Raw genomic sequence first — 23,041 nt, 5'->3', positions numbered from 1 at the left:
CGATACGATTAATGCCCTCGCCTCCTGTTAATCCAAGGACCGGCCCTCCGCCCCCTCCTCGTCCCCCTCGTCGTCTTGCAGCGCCGCGTGGACGCCTCGCGCCGCCTCATGTCGTCCCCTCGTTGCAACCCGCCCGCGGTAAGTCCTGTGGGATAACAGCCCTGCGTTTCGGATAACAGGGAATATCAGCCACGGGGGACACCCGACACCAACGGTGTACACGCCCCCCCCACCTCGTGACAAACGCACCCACCGCGGATTATGCGACATAATCGGTCCGAGACCCGGCCGTCCAACGACGCGTGGACCCGAGCAACCACTTGGCGAGGAGGGAGGCACGGAGAGAGGGGACAATTGTAATTTCCACAGTCGAAGGGTTAACGAATTTTCGACGCGTGAATGGATTGGAATCATCGTGAGAGGATGAGAGAAGGAAAGAAGAAAAATAAGGGAAAATGTTTTTAAGAATTCAGTGCGAAGAGAGAACAAGCGTTGAGCAACTTTCTGACGTTGGATATTGGTTCGATCGAAGGATGTGCGAGCGCGCTGTCGTCGCCTCGCGGGGAAGGAGGTTTGTATCCAACAAGGAGAAAATTAATAGGTTAATCTCTCTCTCTCTTTCTTTCTTTCTTTCCTCACTCCCTTCCCCTCTCCTCCCCTCCCTTCCCTCGATTAAGTTCGACTATATCCGCCAGATGTCCGAAAGCAACGGATGGATCGGGTTACGTACGACACGTAAACTTTCGATTTCTCTCTCTTTCTCCTTGCTCGAGACGACGCAGCACGTGCCGCGTTGTACCGCGCTGCACGCTTCTCAACTTTTCGTGTACTCTCTTCCCCCCTCCCCTTAGTTTGCAAAACTTGGAACTCGACCGCCACCACGGCGAGACAAGGCCTTAAGACTGGAACGTGGGCCGCGTTTAAACTGGAAATTTTGTGTATACTGTATAATGCGATCTTATTATGTTAAGGTATACCATCGCGGTAGGGTGAATGTATAATGGGAGGGAGAGGGGGGCGATCGGAAAACGGGTGGGGAAAGGACGGCTGCTCTGTTTCCATATCTGCCCGATCGCGTATCGCGCGCGGCTGGTCGTGTTTCAGTTGATCGCGACTATTTTGTCGAGCAGAAGGAATTTTTGAGAGATCGAATCGGGGGATTTGCTTCGATTGCCCGATATATGTATATATATGATAAATAATATTTTATGAAATGATAAATAATATATATCGATACAGATTTTAATATATCGAATCGATTGCTCGTAATTCTCGTAATATTTGTACGCGCTTTCCTTGACAATGGATGTGGATCAAAGTTGATCGAAATTGAAGATTTTCTTGCTATTTCGTCTTGTTCGATTTTGAAAAAAATTGCGCTTCTTCGCGAGCTTTGCTCAACGATACTCTCGCTTTCTTCGAAGATTAGAGGAATTTGTTATTTCGAATCTAAATGAGCTCTGCTCGATATTTCGTCTTTCGATCTTATGGAATATCAATCGCTCAACTCATTTATACTTCCTCTCTTTGAAGATTGCGTCACGATACTCTCGTTATTCGCACCATTTGGATTCCTTAAAGAGGAATCGAAAACTCGATGTATTTTACTCTCACCTAAATTACTTTTTCATCAAAATACGTATCACGCGAGAATTGTTCGTTTCAAGACGCGATAAACCTTGAATTGAATAGATCGAGATTGAAGATCGTTCTTTATTTTAATTTCGAAAAAGAAAATACTTTCCACAATCGAACCATTATCCATCTTTATCCAGATTCCACATTTCGTTCCTCCTTCTAAATTAACGAGTTTCCAGAAAAAATTCCCTTTCGCAATTAAATCCTTGCATGTTTCTCGCGCTCCACTCGAAATTGAATCGTGCATCGAGAGGAGAAAGAGAAAGAGAGAGAATGAAATTATTAAAACGTGAACCCGGAGACGGTTCGCTGGGCTCAAAAAAATTACTCGACTTATTTCCGCCATTATTTCCAAAGCCGGATTCCTCTGGTATTTGAATTTTATCGCGTGGCTGGTGGTAAACTGGTGGCGAGAGGAGAGCCCACTCTCTTCCCTTCCTTTAATACACGTCGTGCAAATACGAGGGGAGGTGCTCGATAAATCGATACAAATCGCGACGAGCATGCCTTTTACCCGTTTGAAATTGAAAAAATAAAAAAGTAGCGATTCATGAGGAATAAGATCGAGCAATTATCGGGGAAGAAATATCTCGTCCCTCGAAATTTTGCTTTACCCTGAAATGGCGAGAATAATTCTCTCGTTGTAAAATATCAGAAAATCCAATAAGAATTTCTTTCTTCCCTCTCTCTTCGAAATGAATTCTCACCAAGCCCCCTCATTATTCCCAATTTTCCAAAATTTATTTGCAAAATATTTCTCGATCTTTTTATTTCTATTTCGAATACGTTTTCGAATATTTTTAATATTCAAAAAAAAAACGAGTAGCAATCGGACTTACTCTGGGCTTAATGAAATATTTTTAATACGAGATACGAGATTTTATTTAACAAAGGAAAAACTCGCTCCTAAGATAATCGATCTTCTTCTTCTTTGGAAGGAAATACAAATATTTTAAAAGACAAATAAAATAACGAACGCAACTTGTTCCTCCCCCCTCCTTTATATATTCAAACCTGAGAGACTCGGCGATTTATTTTTTTTCTAAAAAGGCCTCGAGACTCCTTCTCGAGAAGAATTCAAAGTCGATTCCCGTGGCGACAAGGAAAGACATAGATGCCACGAAACATCGAGGTGGGGGGGATTTGAGGTAATTGAGCCGCGTGACAACAAGCGTGGACGGATAAACAGGCGGAGGAGGAGGGTGTACAAATGGCGGGGGCTCATTACGGCGTCGAGATAGAAGGGGAAACCGAGTGGGGGATGTTTTGCGTTAATCCCCGCCTTTTCCTTTTCTATTTTTTCCCTATTTTATTATTATTATTATTATTATTATTATTATTATTATTATTATTTCTGATCTTTTCTCACCACCCGGACGATTCTCTTCTTCTCTCGGCTCTCTCATTTTTACCTTTTACTTTTTCTTAATGTTATATATACGATTATTATTATTATTATATTTATATATACGATTATTATTATTTTTCTTTTTTTTTATCTTTTTCTTTTTTCTTAATATTATATATATGATTATTAATATTATTATTTCTGATTCTCTCCTTCTCTCGGCTCTGTCATTTTTGTTTTTTATCTTTTTCTTTTTTCTTAATGTTATATATACGATTATTATTATTATTATTTTTTATAATATTATATATTATTCTTTTTCTTTTTCATAATATTATATATACGATTATTATTATTATTATTTCTGATTCTTTCCTTTTCTCGGCTCTCTCATTTTTTATCTTTTTCTTTTTTCTTAATGTTATATATACGATTATTATTATTATTATATTTATATATACGATTATTATTTTTCTTTTTTTTTTACCTTTTTCTTTTTTCTTAATATTATATATATGATTATTAATATTATTTTTTTTTTACCTTTTTCTTTTTTCTTAATGTTATGTATTATTATTATTTTTCTTTTTTTTTATCTTTTTCTTTTTTCTTAATATACGATTATATATACGATTATTATTATTATTATTTCTGATTCTCTCCTTCTCTCGGCTCTCTCATTTTTGTTTTTTACCTTTTTCTTTGTTCTTAATGTTAAATACATACGATTTACATATCGAATCGATCGATTTTTAACGGAATATGATATTCGTATTATTATTATATTATATTTATACTATTGACCGGGCAGTGAAAACAATAAATAAAAATGTACGGATTTAGCTGAATGAATATATCTCATTATACGTAATAATATCTGTTCATAAAACATTCGAGGAACATGGAAAATGAAAAATAAATAGCTACCAATTACGAACAATGAAACCAGGGACAAAATTTCAAGTTTCACTCGCGTTTTCCAAAAATTATAATCGAAAATATAAGATATCCTTTCAAAGGAAGAGAAAATTCCAAAATTCCTCCCCTTATATCCCTTATCAGATCAAGAGCTCCCATTTCGAGGGTGAACAACTTGTCCCCCCTGAAAATTTTCGAGAACAAACCGAAGAAATATCGATAAAAGGAGCAGATAATTACTACCGCGGAGCGAAATTCGACTCGATTGCTTTCGATACTCGAAAGGGGGAACGTTAGAGGCGGCCGTGGTCCACGCGGGGATTTTTCTCCATTCAGTGAGAGAAGTCTATTGTGTCTCCCCCTCTCGCGAATTCCTTCTTTCCGTGAACTTACCCTTCCCCCCATAGAAAACTCTCGGATTCCGCCATTAATTTTGCGTGAGACTGGGGGGAGGGGAGGGGGTCGGCGTGGATGAGCGGAGTTTACCGGCGAAGATAGCGGCGCCGGTGACGGTGGCATTGAGCGATCATCTCATCTCGGCGTGGAAAGTTAGATGAGGAAATTTGTCGTTGCGATAGGTTCCCTCGTTCGTCTGGCAAACTCTGGCAGAGGCCTTCCGTATCTGCAGGGAGGGAGGAGGGAAGAGGGAAGGGGGAGAGAGAAAGAGAGGTGCTTTATAATTTGCTTGGACAGATTCGATGGCCGAAAATAACGATCGGGCGGTTTTCGATATTCGATGAACCGATCGAATGGTTGCAAGGCAAGGTTCGATTTTAATATTACAAAATTAGTTGGAGATCGTTCGATTTCAAAAATTTGTATCGAATGATGGATATAGTTTTCGAAAATTTGGATGGAATGTAAAGGGTTGTAATGTAGTTTCGAATATTCGATGAACCGATCGATTGTAAGACCAAGACTTCGATTTTAATATTCCAAAATTAGTTGGAGATCGTTCGATTTCAAAAATCCGTGTCGAAGATATCGTAATTTTCGAATATTTGGATGGAATGTAAAGGATTGTAATGTAGTTTCGAATATTCGATGAACCGATCGATTATAAAACTAAAATTTCGAATTTAATATTCCAAAATTAGTTGGAGATTGTTCGATTTCAAAAATCCGTATCGAATGATGGATATTGTAGTTTTCGAAGATTTGGATGGAATGTAAAGGGTTGAAATATAGTTTCGAATCGATATTCGATGAACCGATCGATTATAAGACCAAGAGTTCGATTTTAATATTCCAAAATTAGTTGGAGAGGAGATTCTGTCGATTTTTCGATTTCAAAAATCCGTATCGTAGTTTTCGAATATTTGCATAGAATGTAAAGAGTTGAAATATAGTTTCGAATCGATATTCGATGAACCGATCGATTATAAGACCAAGACTTCGATTTTAATATTCCAAAATTAATTGAAGATCGTTCGATTTCAAAAATCCATATCGAATGATGGATATTGTAGTTTTCGAATATTTGCATGGAATGTAAAGGGTTGAAATATAGTTTCGAATCAATATTCGATGAACCGATCGATTATAAGACCAAAATTTTGAATTTAATATTCCAAAATTAGTTGGAGATCGTTCGATTTCAAAAATCCGTATCGAATGATGGATATCGTAGTTTTCAAAGATTTGAATGGAATGTAAAGGGTTGAAATATAGTTTCGAAAATATTCGATGAACCGATCGATTATAAAATCAAAATTTCGATTTTAATATTCCAAAATTAATTGAAGATCGTTCGATTTCAAAAATCCGTATCGAATAATGGATATCGTAGTTTTCGAAGATTTGGATGGAATGTAAAGGCTTGAAATATAGTTTCGAATCAATATTCGATGAACCGATCGATTATAAAACTAAAATTTCGAATTTAATATTCCAAAATTAATTGAATATCGTTCGATTTCAAAAATCGGTATCGAATGATGGATATCGTAGTTTTCGAATATTTGGATGGAATGTGGGTAAAAGGTTATAAGGCAAGGCTTCGATTTTAATATTCCAAAATTAATTGAAGATGGTAGATATCGTAATTTTCGAACATTTGAGTAGAATGTAGATAAAAGGTTATAAGGCAAGGCTACGATCTTGATATTCCAAAATTAATTCGAGATTTTATCGATCGTATCGAAGATGGCGGATATCGTAGTTTTCGAAGATTTGGATGGAATGTGGGTAAAGGTTATAAAGCTTCGATGATAGTTTCAAAAATCGAACGAAGATGATAGATATCTCGAATCGCAGTTTCGGATATTTGAACGGATATTGGAACGTAGATAAAAAATTATAAGGTATGATTTCGATTACGAGAAGAGGTAAAACTTCGATTTTAATATTCGTATAGACAGAGGAAAATGTAAGGAGTTTTCGATTTTATTACCTCGTTTAAAATTGTAGCGGATGGAAATTATATTTTCACGTCGCCCTCTCGTACATTTCCTTTTCCATTAGTTCAACCGTTTCTTTGAGAAGCGAACGAATTTCGACTATTATTCTTGCACGAGTTTAAGTCGAAGCTGAAGCGTGGAAACGAGAATCTCGTAAACGAGCGGAATCGCAGTGTTCGAAGTCCATTTTTGAATAGAATTATAAGCTGTGACGAGAAGTGGATGCTGCACGACGATCATTCTTTTTTAAAAAGAGATAATACCGTAACATCCTACTTCGAGAGATTGATTAAGAAGCGCATCATCAGTACGCTCATCGTCATTTCACACTCGTTTTCCAAGGAATAAAAATATTCGAGAAGCTGCATTCGAAGAAGAATTTCTCCTATTTCGATGTCTTTGATTTAACCATTTTCGAGTCGCGAAAAATCATTCCAATAAAAGTAAAACTACTATTCATTTTGACCTCTTAAAATCCTCTTAAAACAAAAAGTATTCGCCAATATTCCCTGACCGATCGATCGACCGAGGAAGAAAAGTGGCGTCGATCTTTATTAACGAGAGATCGGCTTTAAAGCCGTGGGCGAGAAAAAGATGATCCCTCGTTAATCACCGAGGACAGAGGACACGAAGGTAATATCACGGGCAGAGCAGTATCGAAGGACGCGTCGTCGAAGATGGCCGGCCGGTTGGCTTCAATTTGGCACCGTTCCAAAACGGACAGATGTCCCTAATTCTTCCTTTTGACAAACGACCTTCGTCCGCGAACCTTCTTCCGTCCTGTCCCATTCGAACATCCTTCCGTCTCTCGAGCATCTGCGCCTTGCTCGAAGAACACGTTCACGGAACAATCAAACGCCGAGTGTAATTATGCTCGCGATTGTTCGAAACGCGCCTACGATTCCCTCCAATAATTCCATCCACTCGAACCGTGTCTCTTCTCGAACGTAGCACTCTTAGTTAACGCTCCTCCATTTCGAAACTAATTGGCGAGAAAAATCGTCTTTTCGAAATTTACATTCTCGGATAAAAATATATATATAGAATTTCGAGAAATTGGGAACGGACGAGAGCGAGAGACGGGTAAAGGCGACGACGAATCCGAATCGATATATCCGTGCGTTGGCGCCACGTCATAAATGTAATTACGGTTGCATAGAGGCAAGGATCCAATTGCACGGTCGCGCTCGACGCTCGTCGGGAAAGCAGAGGGCGCGGTTGACTGGAGGCGGCGGCGAGGCGCAAGACGCTTTTCGGGCGGAAAGTCGGGATCGGGGTCTCGTTTATCAACCGTTCCGGATTCCAGACGTCTGTCCCGCGTCCCGCAGGATGAATTTATCGGTTTTATAATTAAGCGTGTGCCTCGTTTCATAATTTATCTCTCCGCGCTCTTTCACGATCCCATTGCTCTCTCTGGCTTTTATTTACTTTCCGAGTTCTTTGAGCGTCTTTTAAAATAGGTTCAGAATTCAATGTAACCCCGTTCAATTTAAACGGTTCGAAGCATGGATGATCGACGTTAATGAAAAATAACGGAGATTTTCTAGCCATAAAAGAGAAAACCTTCTTTTTCCATCCTCGTATATAATTCCTGAATTATGCAGTCTCGCCTCGAACACAAACGTGCTCGTATTAAAGTGAAAAATTTGTTCGAACCAATTAACCTAGTCAACGATAATTTCCCTTATTATAGAGAAATCCATCCTCGAACGACAATTATACAATCACGCATCTCAACCAAATCTCCCCCTCTCGATGAGCTGGTAACTCAGAGGAGTAATTACAACGAAACGATTGAGCCCTCGGTGTCGCGATCGAAGGAAATCCGTGTTGTGAAAAGAGAGGAGGAGGAGGATAGTTATGGGAAGCGAAACTGGCGAGTAGGAGGGGGAAGGACAGCCGGAGGAAGGAGGATGGCGCGATATGCACGACAGAGAGAGAGAGTCGAGGGAAATGGAGTGGAGGGGAGAGTTAGATACTGCGATCCCTTGGAGTCTGAGGCTTGTTTGAACAGGCTCCCGCTTTCGAGCGGGGAGAAGGGGTATCGGGAGTTGCTATGACGATCACGCTCCATCGAATTACGCGAAAATTGGCCCACGCACCCTCCCCTCCCTCCGTGCCCGCCCTTCATCAGCACTCTGCCAATTCGCGGGCTACGAATGCGACGATAAACGCGCACATCCGTGCGCCTTTCTTTCTTGATTCGCGTTTGCCCCCATTTTCCCTTTATTCCCTCCATCCATTCCCTTCTTGTCGCACGTCTTCGTTGAAGAGGGAAGAGGAATTTCTTCGTTTCTTCCTCGGTGAAATTTTTTAAACAGCTGTGTATATTTTTATTATTACTATTTTTTTTAACGGGTGTATCGAATCGAAGAATTTTTCGAGATACGTTGAATTATTATATGAATTTAACAATAGAACCACTAGTCAAAATGACCGGTTTTGTTATTCTTTTAGAAATTTTTCTTTTTTTAAATTCTGAAAAATAAGATAAGACTCTTGCATCAAAGTATTATGGATTTCATTTTTTCTTTGACATAAATCGCAATCATTTTGACTGGTAAAATTAATTAAAATTCTAAAGTTAATGAGAAAATCGCAATGGAAGGATTACGATATAAATTTGATAACGCGTTGTTGTGGAACGTCGGAACGAAGGAAAAGTGAATGAGGACGAGAGAACGGTGTAAATTTCGAAAAAGGATCTTGGCTCCCCTTTTCGATTATTATCTCGTGTAACGAGCATCATCGAGCTCGTCGTTTTCGACGAGCTTTTAATGCGTTACGTGAAACAATTCCCGTGGGGTTGTTCGAGCCTCGAGGCCGACTTCCCTCCGAGTTTCCACCCTTTCCACTTTGTGTACACATCGAGGAAGGGAGGGGAAGCGTTATGGGACACAACAAGCTGTCGTTGACCGAGGAAACGCGCGTCAACCTCGACGATACACAGGTTTATCGATACTGCAGGCGTCGATTAATCGGATTTAGTTGTAATGAGATTAATCTTTGCTCGGTTTCGAAAATCGAGCCCCGTTCGCAGCAAATCTTTCTCATTATTAAAAGAGGACCACTCTTCGTTCAAAAAATGCACTGCTAAAGATCCTCGTTTAAGCTTATCTCGCCAGTCTACGCGAATAGTTGGAACGTGTAACTAGTTAACTTCTTGAAATTCTTGTTATTGGCTGGGCGGTGAAAATTAAATAAGTAAAATACGGATTTGATGAATGAATGTTTATTTAATTATATCTGTTAATTATATCTGTGAAAATAAATAGGTATCGGTTAGGAAATAATGGCGTCGCTGGCCAAAGTTGGATGATGAAAGCGCAAATGAAATTTCAGGGAACTTCGAATTCTATAAATATATCTTGGAATTAGAATATCCGGATATAAAACTATCTCCATCTTGGGAGAAATTCGAACCGGATATTTTAAATAAACGAAAAGATATCGTGATAATTTATTGTCACAGTGACGTACAATTCTTAGGATCGAAAACTATTTCCGTCTTGAGAAAAATTCTTCGAGGAGAAATTTTTAGCAAAAGATTTAACAAGGATCTACGATTTGCTACACTTTGAGAAAAATTCCAGCTGCTTTGAATACAACGAGCAAGAAAATATAAATTTATTATTATCACAATCAACGGGTGTTTGTGTTGGCTGGGCAGTGAAAACTGAAGTAAATAAAATGTACCGAATTACCTGAATGAATTTATTTATTCAATTATACGTAATTGCGCGAGAACATTTGAAATGTGTCGAAGAAAAATAAAGAAATGTCAACTGTATAATAGAAATAGCGGTGTTGCTGGCAATAATAAAACCAAATGAAATTTTACTGAACTTTAAGTTCCATAAGAGCGAGAAATTTAGGCGAAAGATTTAATAACGATCTACGATTTGCTCCGCTTTGAGAAAAATTCCAGCTACACGTTTATCGTTATTAATGGCTGCTGGAATAAATATTCCATCTTGAAAAAAATTCCACGAGCAGAAATTTCAAGAGATGGAATAATCTGCGAAGAAAACAATTGGTCCAGTTTGAGAGAAATCGAAGCTGTACATTTTAAGAGTAAATAAATAAATAAGTAAAAAAATATCGATGAATAGACATTGTTGTCTAAAAACTATCCCCAATTTAAGAAAAATTCCAAAATTTCACAAATTTCGGAAGATTCGATAACAAAATCTACGATGTGCTCCACTTTGACTCGAGTTGTACGTTTATCGTTATCGTTAATGGCTGTTGGAATAAATATCCTGAATCCAAAACTATTTGAGAAAAATTCCTCGAGGAGAAATTTCAAGATATTTAATAATAATTCATAACCTGCTCCACTTTGAGAAAAATTGAAACAGTTTTAAATACGAGCAACAAAAAGATATCGAACTTCGAGTTCTATAACACTCTAATTCGTTTAATAAACCATTTTTATATTACCTCTTTATATTATCGAGTTGTACGTTCATCTCGATTGTTGGAATAAATATTTATAATGTCTGAATCCAAAACCATCTTTGAAAAATTCCTCGAGGAGAAATTTTTTCAATTTTCAAGATATTTAATTTAATTTATAATATGCTCAACTTTTAAATACAGTCAACAAAAAGATATCGAACTTCGAGTTCTATAACAATCTAATTCGTTCCAATTCGTTGGAAAAAAGAAAAATGGAAGAGTATCATGCTTAGTGAATCAACAATCATATGTAACAGACAACAAATTTTCTTTCATCCAAATTATCTTCACTAAATAATTCGTCTAACAAACCATTTTTATATTACCTTTAATAACATTCCTGTGGAGCATCCTTCCAAATACCTTCGAAGATCGTTCCTAAATCAGCCGAATAAATCACTCGAATATGGACAGTCAACGTGTTAAACGAGAATTCCGCCTCCTCGAACAAATTCATTTGCTGCCTCAGATTTCCATTATCACCGCCTTTCTCCTTCCTCTTCCTCCTTTTTTTTCTTTCCACGAGGAGAGACGAATCCAGCAAAACGGCCGCGCAACAACGGGGAGAATAGATGTGGATCGACCGAGGGAGAGAATAAACAAGAGATGATATTTTCCACCCGAGTTTTCATACCCGCGTTGGATAAAGTTAACCAGCGACGGGACTCGCGATTTTATTTTTACTATTATCGCCCCTCGAGGAGCAGGGAGGGTCACATTTAGCTTTCTGCTACGCGTTTAAGCTGAAATTTCAACGTTTGTCGCTCCTTTTATTTCCAAGAGGCGAGATAAATTTTTTGAGCAGGTATCGTATTTTCTGCAAATTAAATTTTTCAATTTTTCTCCCGAACGCTGGTGTTATCCCTCTGTTAACCTGCGTATCCTATCCCTGTCCTTAGTGCATACAGGCTCCGCTTGAATTTATCATCTCGCGTGTCTCGTTCGTTTTTTGGCGATATTAAAAAATGTTTTGGACGAGAGTCGAACGGTTTCGAGGGGGTCGTTATTCATTTTTTCGTTGGAGGACGCATGAAGGTTGTGTAGAGGATTAAATTGTTTTTTTAAACGAAAGCATATGTTTTTGAACGCGTTGATAGACGCGGTATGTAGTTCTGTGTGAAGAACCATTCGGCTATTTGTGGTAAAATGATTGGTTTAGGATAAAATATCTTGTGAACTAATGATTTTTCGACCCGTGTAGCTTGATACTTTTTCACACAGATTGTCAAACTGCGTCGAATAATGGATTAAAAAATGTACGATCTCGTTTAAAAAGGCAAGGTTTGCCTTCGCAGTTTCTTTACGCGTTCATTTAGGGGAAAATTAACAACGTCGGAATATACAGCTTTCGAAACCGTTCAACTTTTGTCCGAAACATTTTTTAATATTGTCGAAAGCAAACGAGATATTTTGGATGATGTAATTGCAAAAGTGGTACACCCGGTATATTGCCAAATCCTTTAGAATTAAGTAAAATGTTGAAAAAAGTAAAAAAAAGAAAAAAAAGAAAGCAGTTGTGAAAGGTAAGAATACGAAATTTCATAAAAATTCTTGGAAATTCGAATTCCTGGAAAAATTTCTCGAACGACCTCCTCTTAATTTATATTCTCCTAATACAAAGTCCTCTTAATTTTCGGTCAAAATTTCGAAATTTCCAAGATTTTGACGTCATTTCCAGGAACTGTCAAAATTCTAGGAAAAATTTTTCGTACGACCTCCTATCAATTTATGTTCTCCTAATACAAAGTCCTCTTAATTTTCGGCCAAAATTTCGAAATTTCCAAGAATTTGAAATTCCACAATTCCTGTCATTTCCAGGAACTGTCAAAATTCTAGGAAAAATTTTTCGTAGTCCTATCAATTTATGTTCTCCTAATACAAAGTGGAATTTTCGGCCAAAATTTCGAAATTTCCAAGAATTTGACGTCATTTCCAGGAACTGTCAAAATTCTAGGAAAAATTTTTCGTACGACCTCCTATCAACTTATGTTCTCCTAATACAAAGTCGAATTTTCGGTCAAAATTCTAGGAAAAATTTTTCGTACGACCTCCTATCAACTTATGTTCTTCTAATACAAAGTCGAATTTTCGATCTAAAATTTTTGCTGGTCGAAATTTTTACTTGATATCAGGAGAATATAAGTTGAAAGGAGGTTGTTCGAGAGATTTTTCCAAGAATTCTCGACCAATTCCAAGAATTTTTTCGAAATTTGAAATTTTTGGTATTCTGTGAAAAATTTCGACCGAATTTCGGGATTTTATATCGGGAGAAGAAGAGGATATAAGAGGAGGATTTATCTTTTTAATCTCTTATCTTTTTTCAAGAAATAAACATTTTTTCATCATTTTACTTAATTCTAATTATATATATTTTGTTATACTTACCTTTTTTCCCTCCAAACGGTTAGCATACGTAAAAATGTATATTTTATATCTGTATAATGTATAAAATATACACACGAGATATAAAAAACATAAGAATGTATCTATCCGTTAGCAAATAGGAGGAAAGTAAAACGAAGTAAAGAAGAAAAGAAAGCAAAGGATTACACATGAGAGATCTATGATGCCGACTGTATGAAAGTGAAGCGTATAAAATCAAAGGAAAACAAGGAGAGGAAAGAAAAGGAAAGGAAATAACGATTCTGAAAACTTCTTCCATTTCCAAACTCTTCTTTTTCTAGATTCTAAGGATAAAACTTTTCTATAATGAAAACACGTTAACCTCGACAAACAGCGAAGAAAAAGAAGAGGAAGACGAGAAGACCGAACTGACGGAAGAGGCATTAAAAAAAAAAAAAAAAGAAATTAAAAGACGAGAGAAAGAAATGAGAGAGAGAGAAAAATATACGTTAGAAAAAAATACACGCGAGAAATGTTCCTCCATCCGTAAAAGAATTTAAAACACGATTGAATCTGACGGATTAAATTGAAAAATTTCGAGATTAGAGGCGCAAGCAAAACTGAAAAGCGCGCGGGATAATGAGAGACGAAACACGAGAGAAAGAAAAGGGTGAGAGGGAGGGAGGGGAACAAAGGGAGAATGCGAACAAACGCGTGGCCAAACGCTTAGACAAAGTGCAGGCAGACAGAGGCAGGCAGAGCGTTCTCGTATAAACGCTTCCATCTTCAACGGAGTCGAGAATATTGCGTTAACACCGAGGGTGCAAACAGCCCTTTGTCTATCCCTCTCTCCCACCCTCTCCCCCTCCTTATTCCTCCAGCATTCTGTCACGCTTGCATAAACTGAAAGACCCTCTCGAGTACAGTCAAGCTAATAATTAAAGTCGGTAAAACCGCTCGTTAAATCGTACCGCGTGTGCCCTACATAGTCGGGGAAAACGTTCCTTCGCCCTGTGTGTGCGTGCAATTAGTAACGCTTGTCTTCATAATTGACACGGGGCCAGAGTGTGCGTATTAAATTATCAAAGCCGGCTCTTTATTCTCGGAAAATGGAAGAGAGGAAATTTTTACCATTTTTACTTTGCCCCCCTCCACACACACACACACACATATATATATTCCATCGTACGAATCAAAACTTACACAATTTCTCTTTTCTTTTATTTCAGTTCGAACGAGCTTATTACGTTCCTTCAAATTACACGTTGAAACAGAGAGCCCTAACAGAGAGAAATATTTTTTCAATAAAAACGAATACGAATAATCTAACCGATTTAACCGAGAAAAATAACACGACCAAGATCGATGGATACTTCATTTCCTTTTTCTCTCTCATTCTCGCTCAGAGCTAAAAAAGAAACGGTTGATCTTTCGCGTTGATTCGCGGCGGCGAGTCGATAGTCAAGATTAACGATTTTCTCGATTAACCGTGTCAACCTCTTTTCCGCTTTTACCTAGGAGATAGGGGGACAGAGAGAAAGAGAAAGAGAGAAAGAGAGAGCAAACTTCGCCAGAGGTGGGGTTAATGATTAATTCATCATCGTGCACAAGCTATAGGAGAAGTGGCATTAAGCTGCCTACACGTAAATATTGTCCAACTCGAAATAAACCGATGAAGAATGAGGATGGGGGAGTAAGAAACGTGGAATCCTTCTCCCGACTAATTCATCCTCTTAGTGTCTGTCTAAAACCATCGAGGGATTAAGTATTTGATCGAGATATTACGAGGGGAGAATCGAAAGCGCATTTCTTTAAACAACAGGCGATGACAAGGCTGAAGACTAGGCGCCACGTAGAAAGATAAAATATTATCGTCTATTTACTAATTATTAAATTAAAAATCTGGTATTTTATCCGATCGATAAACTTTCCAATCTCTTCTGCGATATCATTCGATCGAGTATTTAATAATTTTATACGTAAGAATTTTTATACGAAATAGGCGTAAAGAATGATCGTTAACCAATGGTTTGTTTACTGCTGAAAAAAGTCTCGCGGGACGGCAGAGAGGCAAGAGGGGTCGTCCTTCGTAGGACCATTTATCCCCACTCTAGACGCTTTTGTTTACAATCCTGACAGCGCACGCTGCACAGTAAGAAGAGCTACAATTCGGCTACATTCGAAATCGTAAAAATTATTTTCATTTATCAAATTAGAATAGTCATCTAACGTGACTATTTTTATTCGTATACGTGCAATTATTATCTCGGATACGAAATTACATTTATAAATTGAACTATCGATACGTTAGAATACTTATAATAACTTGGACACAAATCGTCGTTTTATTGTCACGATCGGATTAATATACGTGACGAATGATACGCTGGAAACAAAAATACGTGTTTCCTCCTACATTAACCATTGATTTTTCTTTTCTTTCCTTCTTACTATCCTTAAAAGCCACTCGTTAAAATTACGATATTTCGAATGGGGAATTTTTAAGCCTGGAAAAAAAAAAGATCGGAACTTAAATTTCATCGTTACTAGGTTCGAGTATAGCTAAAATCATCGCCACCCACAATAGGAATGGTTCCACGATTCGGACCAATAGTTTCGCCGGTCTCGCCAAGTTTCCAATCTCCAAAACTTGTCGTGTCCTCTTCTTCCCCCCCTCAAGTCGTGCTTCCCCTCGAACAAAACTCGACCGATCGCCCTCCTCCAACGCGACAGATTCAAACCTCAAATTTATCTCGATTAAACCGCGATCTTATTTCGCGCGGGTCGAACTTCAAACTTGGGAACAAAGTTTCGAGAGCAACAGAATTCCGCCGCTACACACAGGGCGTGGAATTATCGATCAATTTCAAGCGGCGTCCTCCTCCTTCTCCTCCTCCTCCCCCCCCCTTCCCCCCCGATTATCCAAGTATATCTGTAACAAGGAGAGGGAGAGAGGGTCAGTTTGGTGGCCGAATTTACGACTTCTCGTTAACGACACCCGATGGCAACAATTCACCGAGCGTGAGTACTTCGCTCGGACTAATTAGTAATTCTGCTTTTGGCAAGATTTGCGAAAACGACGAACGAACGTTCCAATGATTCGATCTAAATATAATCGCGTGATTTGTGTTTTCGATAATGGTGCGTTTTCGAACAGTGTTAAATTTTTTTTTTTTTTCAATAAGTTTTAAAGTTATGTGAAAATAAAAAATATATACATATAGAAATATTTGTGATTCGAAGTAACTTTTAAGTAACTTTTTAGAAAGTTTCGAATTTGACAATGCGGACGATGCGGAACATGTAAAAATAATTGACGAATCGAATTATATTGCGTAAATTTTTAAATTTGAAGTAATTAATTTAACTTTACAAAAAGAACAAAAAGCTTATCGATAATTTATAAGCATAAATTAAAATGAAATTTAAATTAAAATAAACGTTTCGAGATATTTTATATCGGATTACAAAAATTTAAATGCTTCTAAAAAAATTTACGGAATATATTTCTCGACCGAATTGAAACGTGATCGATCAATTCTCTACAGGCCTATTTCGTTTAATGCGAACATTTCGTTTAAAAAAAAGGATTTAAAATTTTAACGCATCGGATTATTTATTTCTTTTATACGTTTGAAAATGAACTTTTCTGTCGAGTTGTAAATATATACTTATTATTCGAACCACTTTCTTACCGGAGGAATTTCAATCGCGTTTAGTTACGTGACCGATAATAATTGCGCACCGTTTACATCGAGGTTAGTGATCCATGGTCGTGCGAGCGTCGCGATTCGACACGCTACGCGCAAAGTCAATCCGTTAGTAATCGTGGTCAAGGGGAGTTGGGAAACGGTTCAGCGATAACGCTTCGTTTAAAAAAGGGGCTGCATTTGAAATTTTTTTTTCCAAAAAAATTCAACGTAATTTCCAAGTTCCAAGCTTCTACTCTACGAGAAAATTTTAATCGAAGCGTAAAGTGCCAGGGTAACTTTTCCTCCTCGAGAAGCACGAGGGAATTTCGTTATTGCGCCGAGGGACGGAGAGAGATAGAGAGAAAGAGAGAGGGAGAAATGCAAGGTCTTTCGCGGTGTTTTATTCATTCTCCTCCGTCCTGTCCGCAAGCCATTTCGCTCCTCCGTGTGTAATCGATTCTTATACGTGACGAATCGCGTTCCACTTTCTTTCTTATGCACTCTATACCACTTTATTCTCGATGAATCTGACAATTGATCGGTTACCTGGCGAATCGAGGCCGGCACGCAGGCCTTTGTCGAGGCAAGATGAAAAAGTACGGTCGAGTACGGTTTGGAGGCGGAGGAGTGGAGGGGGAAACGAGGCGAGCAATTCGCTGTACGAACGCGACACGGTCCAATGCCGTTTTCGAGCTCGTCCACGATCGAGTAGCGCTTTCCAGTGGCGCTGCTGCGTCAGGATTCTCCAACACCTACGTATCGTTAAAAACTGTCTTTCTGATTCTTCGCGTGTAATTGTTCTAAGATAGTAGAGAAGAGAGAATTTAGAGTCGCTTATTACGCTTTGTATAAACAAAAAAACACGTTCGCACGTTTCAAGTGGTGGGGATTATTCGGCTCGAAGGATGAAAAAATAACTCGATCGCGCGTTTCTGTTCGCCATTCCTCGCGTCGGTCCGTTTACACCCGATTACGCGTCGTATTTTCCTTTATTAGAGAATTATTATTTTCGTGGTATATTATCCACGCGGTATACATATACCGATATCGTGGTTTGATTAACTATAATATTAATATCCATCTCGAGAGTTCGACGAGTAAACCCCTCAAGCGGTAACACAGCTATTGCTTACATCCGCCGCGGGAAGTTATTCCTTGAGACGAGCCCTGCTCATCGAATATTATCCTCCTCCATCCCTGTTTACTTGTATATTTAACCACCAATCGTATACTCGTTCGAAAATTATACCGGCAACAACCACGCATAATTTACGTTACTCGAAATACGATAATGTTAGATTGAATTCTACTCGATCTGTATTTCTGCGTTTTAGCATATTTTCACGTTGTTCTTTTTTTTGTATCAAACTTCAACTATCTTCACACGAACGAACGAATCTGGAATACTATTCTTGGAATATTATTCCGATATCGAAATATCAGGTTTCGGAGAGAAGATTCCGTCGATGAGAAGATCAAAAATTCAGGCGTGGAAACGAGAGGAATCGAATTATAATTTGTACGATTTCGATTACGAGAACAGGCAAAACTTCCATTTTGATATTCCGCAATTCCAATTAAGATTGCGCCGATTAATGCAACTCTCGACGCTCGTTAAATTCCTGAAAGATCACGAGACAGAGGAAAATGTAAAGCGTTTTCGATTTTATTACCTCGTTTAAAATTGTACCGGATGGAAATCTTGAAACAAATGATCGATCAACTGCGACTCGTAAACTCTACTCAACCCAGATTTCGCTTAGCACAATTTCACGTCCTCCTCTCGTACATTTTCTTTTCCATTAATTCAATCGTTTCTTTGAGAAGCGAACGAATTTCGAATATTATTCCTGCACGAGTTTAGTCCAAGCTGGAGCGTGGAAACGAATACAAGTCCATTTTTGAATAGAATTATAAGCTGTGACGAAAAGTGGACGCTGTACGATCCGAACGACTGGTCTGCAAAGAGTTATTCCAAGAAGTTGATCAAAAGACAAACCTATTTTACACTTGTTTTCGAAAAAATAAAAATATTCGACAGCCGAGAAGAATTTCTTTATGTTTATATTTCGATCGAAGAAAGATCATTCTTCCGAAAAGAAAACGGGCAATTTCACGTGGACCTAATCTAAAAATATCGCGAATGGATTGAACGAATATATTAATCGAAAAAATAAACGATATATATATATATGCAAATACCATACATTTTCAATAAAATTCGAAAATAAATCCAAATTCGAGGGAAAATCGTGCACGTGTCGCGATAGTCAGGGCTTCCTTCTCGTTGGGCGAACAACAACGTTCGTACGGATTCGCGTTGAATGGATGTTTTGTGCATGCGAGAAGCCGTGCGTGGATGGAGAAACGTGGTGGAAGCTTCGTATTGTTGGAAGATGAGGCCAGCTTTCAAACACTTTTACGCCATTAGCCAAAAGCGGATATCGGTGCAAACCGTTTCAGAAGATAAACCAATTCTTCCTCGATCAAGATCGTCGAACGTCCGACTCGACAAAATTGCGGGGCCGAGGCGAAATTAGCTCTCGAATTCTTCGACTACAACAGAGAGGATTCCAATAGAAATTGTTAACCTTCTCGTCGGTTAAATTTTCTCCTTAAACTATTCGCTTGCAATTGGAGGGCACCGATTCATATTAACATTAATACTTTTTCGACAATTTTCGTTAGCAAGATTTCACGTAATAATACACTGGCTCTGCGTAACAAGTTAAGCACGGCAAGAACGCGAACGAATGTAATAATAACGGCAACGCCGCTAGAGATAGAGAACCACGTGATCGTTACTAATGGCGTACAACGCCTCTATCTATCCGGGTAGAAATTGCAATGGTACAAGCTTTTAATGCAATTTCCACACTTATCGCGACGATAAAATATTCCAAGTATATGCGCGATAAATGTTCATCGTCGAATATCCCCCCTTCCCCCTCTGAATACACGAATTCATTCGCCTAAGTGCTTTACATATCTATCGCGTTAAAAGCGTAAATAAAAGAAATATAGAAAGGAGAAAAAAGCAACAAGCTACGTGCAAAGTAAGAAAAATTTACCTAGCGATAATCGTCCCGTATTATATACCTTTCTCGTACGTATCTCGACTCGAGAAACTTGCTCGGAAAAAAGAAAACGGTTATATCACTTTCGTGCTGGATACCGTAAAGTATAAACTTTTCGCGAGGAAAAGGAAAGGGAGAAAATTTCGCTTATCTCCGTCGATAATTCTTCGTCAGAATTTCGTCTCCGAATCTCTCAAATATAATTGACTTGGCGCGTTAATTCGAGCGGTAAGAAAAGAAGAAACACGAGTGGAAGGAAAAAGGAAAGAAACACAGAGAGATCGGTGTCACGCCATCTTGGGCCCCCGTGGCGATGATTAGGACGATTAAGGAGAGGTGGTGCAAGTTGACGTTGCATCACGAAGCCACTAACCGCGTTATTTATGCCGCCTCGTAAAACTTGTCGCGTGCCCGAACACACTGCTCGCATGTCCCTTTTGTCGCCCCACTCTGTGGAGAAGCAGACCACGGGTTAGACTACACGTTCTCTCTCTCTCTCTCTCTTCCTTCGAGAATTTTAACAATTTTCTTCCTCCATCTTTTCAATCACGATTAATATGTATACGTAGAAATTTCTATTGAGAATATTTAAATAAGGCATTAATTAAGAGGCACGCGACGAGAGCGAAGATAAAGCAAGAATGGATCCAGTGTGAAATATCGCATGCGTGCAACGATATGCGCAAAGGGGCTCTCTCTGTCGCCAGAAATATTTTTATTTATTACGCATGCGCGTGTTTGATTAATTTGCCATCGTACCGAGCCGATATAGATATTGCTGAGTGAAAATAAGACTTTACTTTCGACAATTAAATTGTATTTTATATATATATATATATATATATATTACATTAAAATTTCATTTTATCAACGAATACAGAAAAGTGTAACTATTAGAGCGTTTAGTTTCTTTCGCTAGCAACATGAATATGCGAGGCTGGACTTGACACCGAAGAAAATTCTTTAAGAGATATTGGAAAGGTGTTTACTATGAGCCTCGATCCAATCCTGTAAAATATTGCAATGCAGCTTGATAAACCGAAAGCAGAAAAAATTCGCGAATTTTGGAAAGGGGGCGATGGAGAAGTAAATAAAATCTCATTAAACGAATTCAACTACTAAAGAAAACTTTTCATTTTCGTTTCGAGAAAGGACTCCTCTCTCTGTTCGCAGTTGCCGTACTCGATGGAGTTGGATTACGACGTGGTAGGTGTTCCAGGGGCTGTCGGCCCCGGGATGATGGCGCTGCTCCCGCCCAGGGTGAACGTCTCGGCCAGGGGAGAGGTGCCCGTCGCGTTGCAGGTGTTCAGGATCAGGCTGCCCTGCTCGGGCCTTGCCAGCGCCGAGATCCCGTTGGCGTTGAGGCTCAACGTCACCGCACCCCCCGGCACCAAATACAACGACACCGTCCTCGCGTTCAAGAGGAACAAGATTTGCTTCAAAGGTGAGCCTCTTTTCTCTTTTCAATTTAGATTTAATCGACCCCCCTTCGAGCTGTTGCAAAGGAAAGTTTAATTCAACGATAAGTTTGGTGAAATTGTCAGAAGGGTGTTTTGATAAGATTCTCAGTTCTCGAATGAATGAAATAAAATGTGAATAGAATTTTTCAATCACGATAATTCATCGAGGAAAAATTCCTTCGAAGAATATTCATCATCGAGGGAAGGCTCCTTCCGATTCGATAACTCGATAAATAGCGACGAAGATGCACCTACCTCGTGTTTGTTCATTGGAGGATTGCAAGGTCCATTGTTTCGAAGAATACGATCGTATCGGACAAGCTGGACGCCTGGAGATGGAAAGCAATGGGTGTGGAAGCAGTCGCCGGGTTAATATAAATCGGATTCGAAGAAAATCGTTGGAGATGGAAACGAGTGAATCGAACGTGATTTTAACGTTTGGACAAATTGGCAGGTTTAATTAGAGTGGGTTTGGAGGACCGGTTGTTGAACGGCGTTCGCGATTAAAACACGGAGGGAGGGCGCCGAATTCTATGCACGATTTATGCCCCCTTTGTGCGACGCCCGCAGCGCGCATAATTTCTGAAAGCGCAGAATTTCGCGTATGCCGGCCAAACGTGGCGCGAAAATCCGAAATCACTGATTAAACTTGGCGACGCGCGCCGCTAATTTCGTTTAATTGACACACACGCATCCATCGTTCCGTGCAACTTTATTAATTTCGTGAATCTAATGCGTCAGACACGTGCGAGTAATCTTCTTTTCAGATCGGGTATCCAAGATTATCCGATTGTTACGGTCGATTCCTCTCGAGTTTCGTCTTCCAAATTTAAATTTTTGCCACGACTCGTTTCTCTCCAATATCAAAACTATTTCTAGATATTAGGTTGGGAAGAAAGTTCTTATTATTTTTCGTTATTTTGATAAATGCTCTATATCCGATTAGGTTGGTGTTAAATTGCATTGAGTTTGTGTATAATTTTAAATTTCGTTTCTCTGGTTTCTCAGGATGTTGGAAGCAAGAAGTAAATTCGAACAATTTTCCCAGTATCCCAGTTCCACGAGTGGAGAATTTTATTCGACCGGAATAAATTTGTTTCTCGTTGTGCAAAAGTGCATCGATTCCAATTCATTCTTTATTTTGATCAACATTTGAATTTAACAGTTAAAAACCGTAACAACTTTCTTTCCAATCTAATAGTTTCGCCACTCGATTTACCAAGCTCGAGTGCAAAAAGTAAAACTCTTTCTCGTCGTGCGACTCTTGTTAACCCTTTCGCGGCAAAAATGCGCACAACACTCGAGAAAGATCGTCAGCGGCCGCGTTTACGACTCGTTGCAACGCTCGGTGCTTTCGCGGTGTTTATTGAAAAAAAAAAAACTCGAAACGAGGTATTTATAACTTGTACGACACACTCGTATTTAATCACTGTTTAGAATCGAATAACATTACAGTTGTATAATAATATTATGATATAATCGTGTAATAATAACTGTTGATAATGATGTGAACCATCAAACAATTAGATCGAATCATACGTGCAATACGTCTTACGCAGAACGGCTATAGTTGCCCGTAGTAACGAAACGGTTAAGAAGCACGTTGTTTTCAGGTGGCGCCACGAACGGCGAAATAATTTGAATTCGGTCGAAAGCAAGCAGCGAACGACGCTTCTGATGCACGCCGTATCGCTCGAAATCGTCG

General features: G+C 38.9%; 1 protein-coding gene across 4 annotated transcripts in view; it reads left to right on the top strand.

Annotated features, from left to right (window-relative positions):
* LOC107997012 (tyrosine-protein kinase Drl-like) overlaps positions 1–23,041 on the top strand; it is an 84,699-nt gene that overhangs the window by 36,355 nt on the left and 25,303 nt on the right. For all 4 annotated transcript variants that reach the window (XM_062080534.1, XM_062080535.1, XM_062080537.1 and 1 more), the window contains one exon: positions 21,050–21,320. In XM_062080534.1, the coding sequence (XP_061936518.1) occupies positions 21,050–21,320 (271 nt within the window). The remainder of the gene's footprint in view (positions 1–21,049; positions 21,321–23,041) is intronic.

This window comes from Apis cerana, linkage group LG10, assembly GCF_029169275.1.
Source record: "Apis cerana isolate GH-2021 linkage group LG10, AcerK_1.0, whole genome shotgun sequence".
NCBI classification, from domain to species: Eukaryota; Metazoa; Arthropoda; class Insecta; order Hymenoptera; family Apidae; genus Apis; species Apis cerana.
Note: the sequence above shows the minus strand (reverse complement) of the source record. Positions and strands in the feature narration are given on the sequence as shown.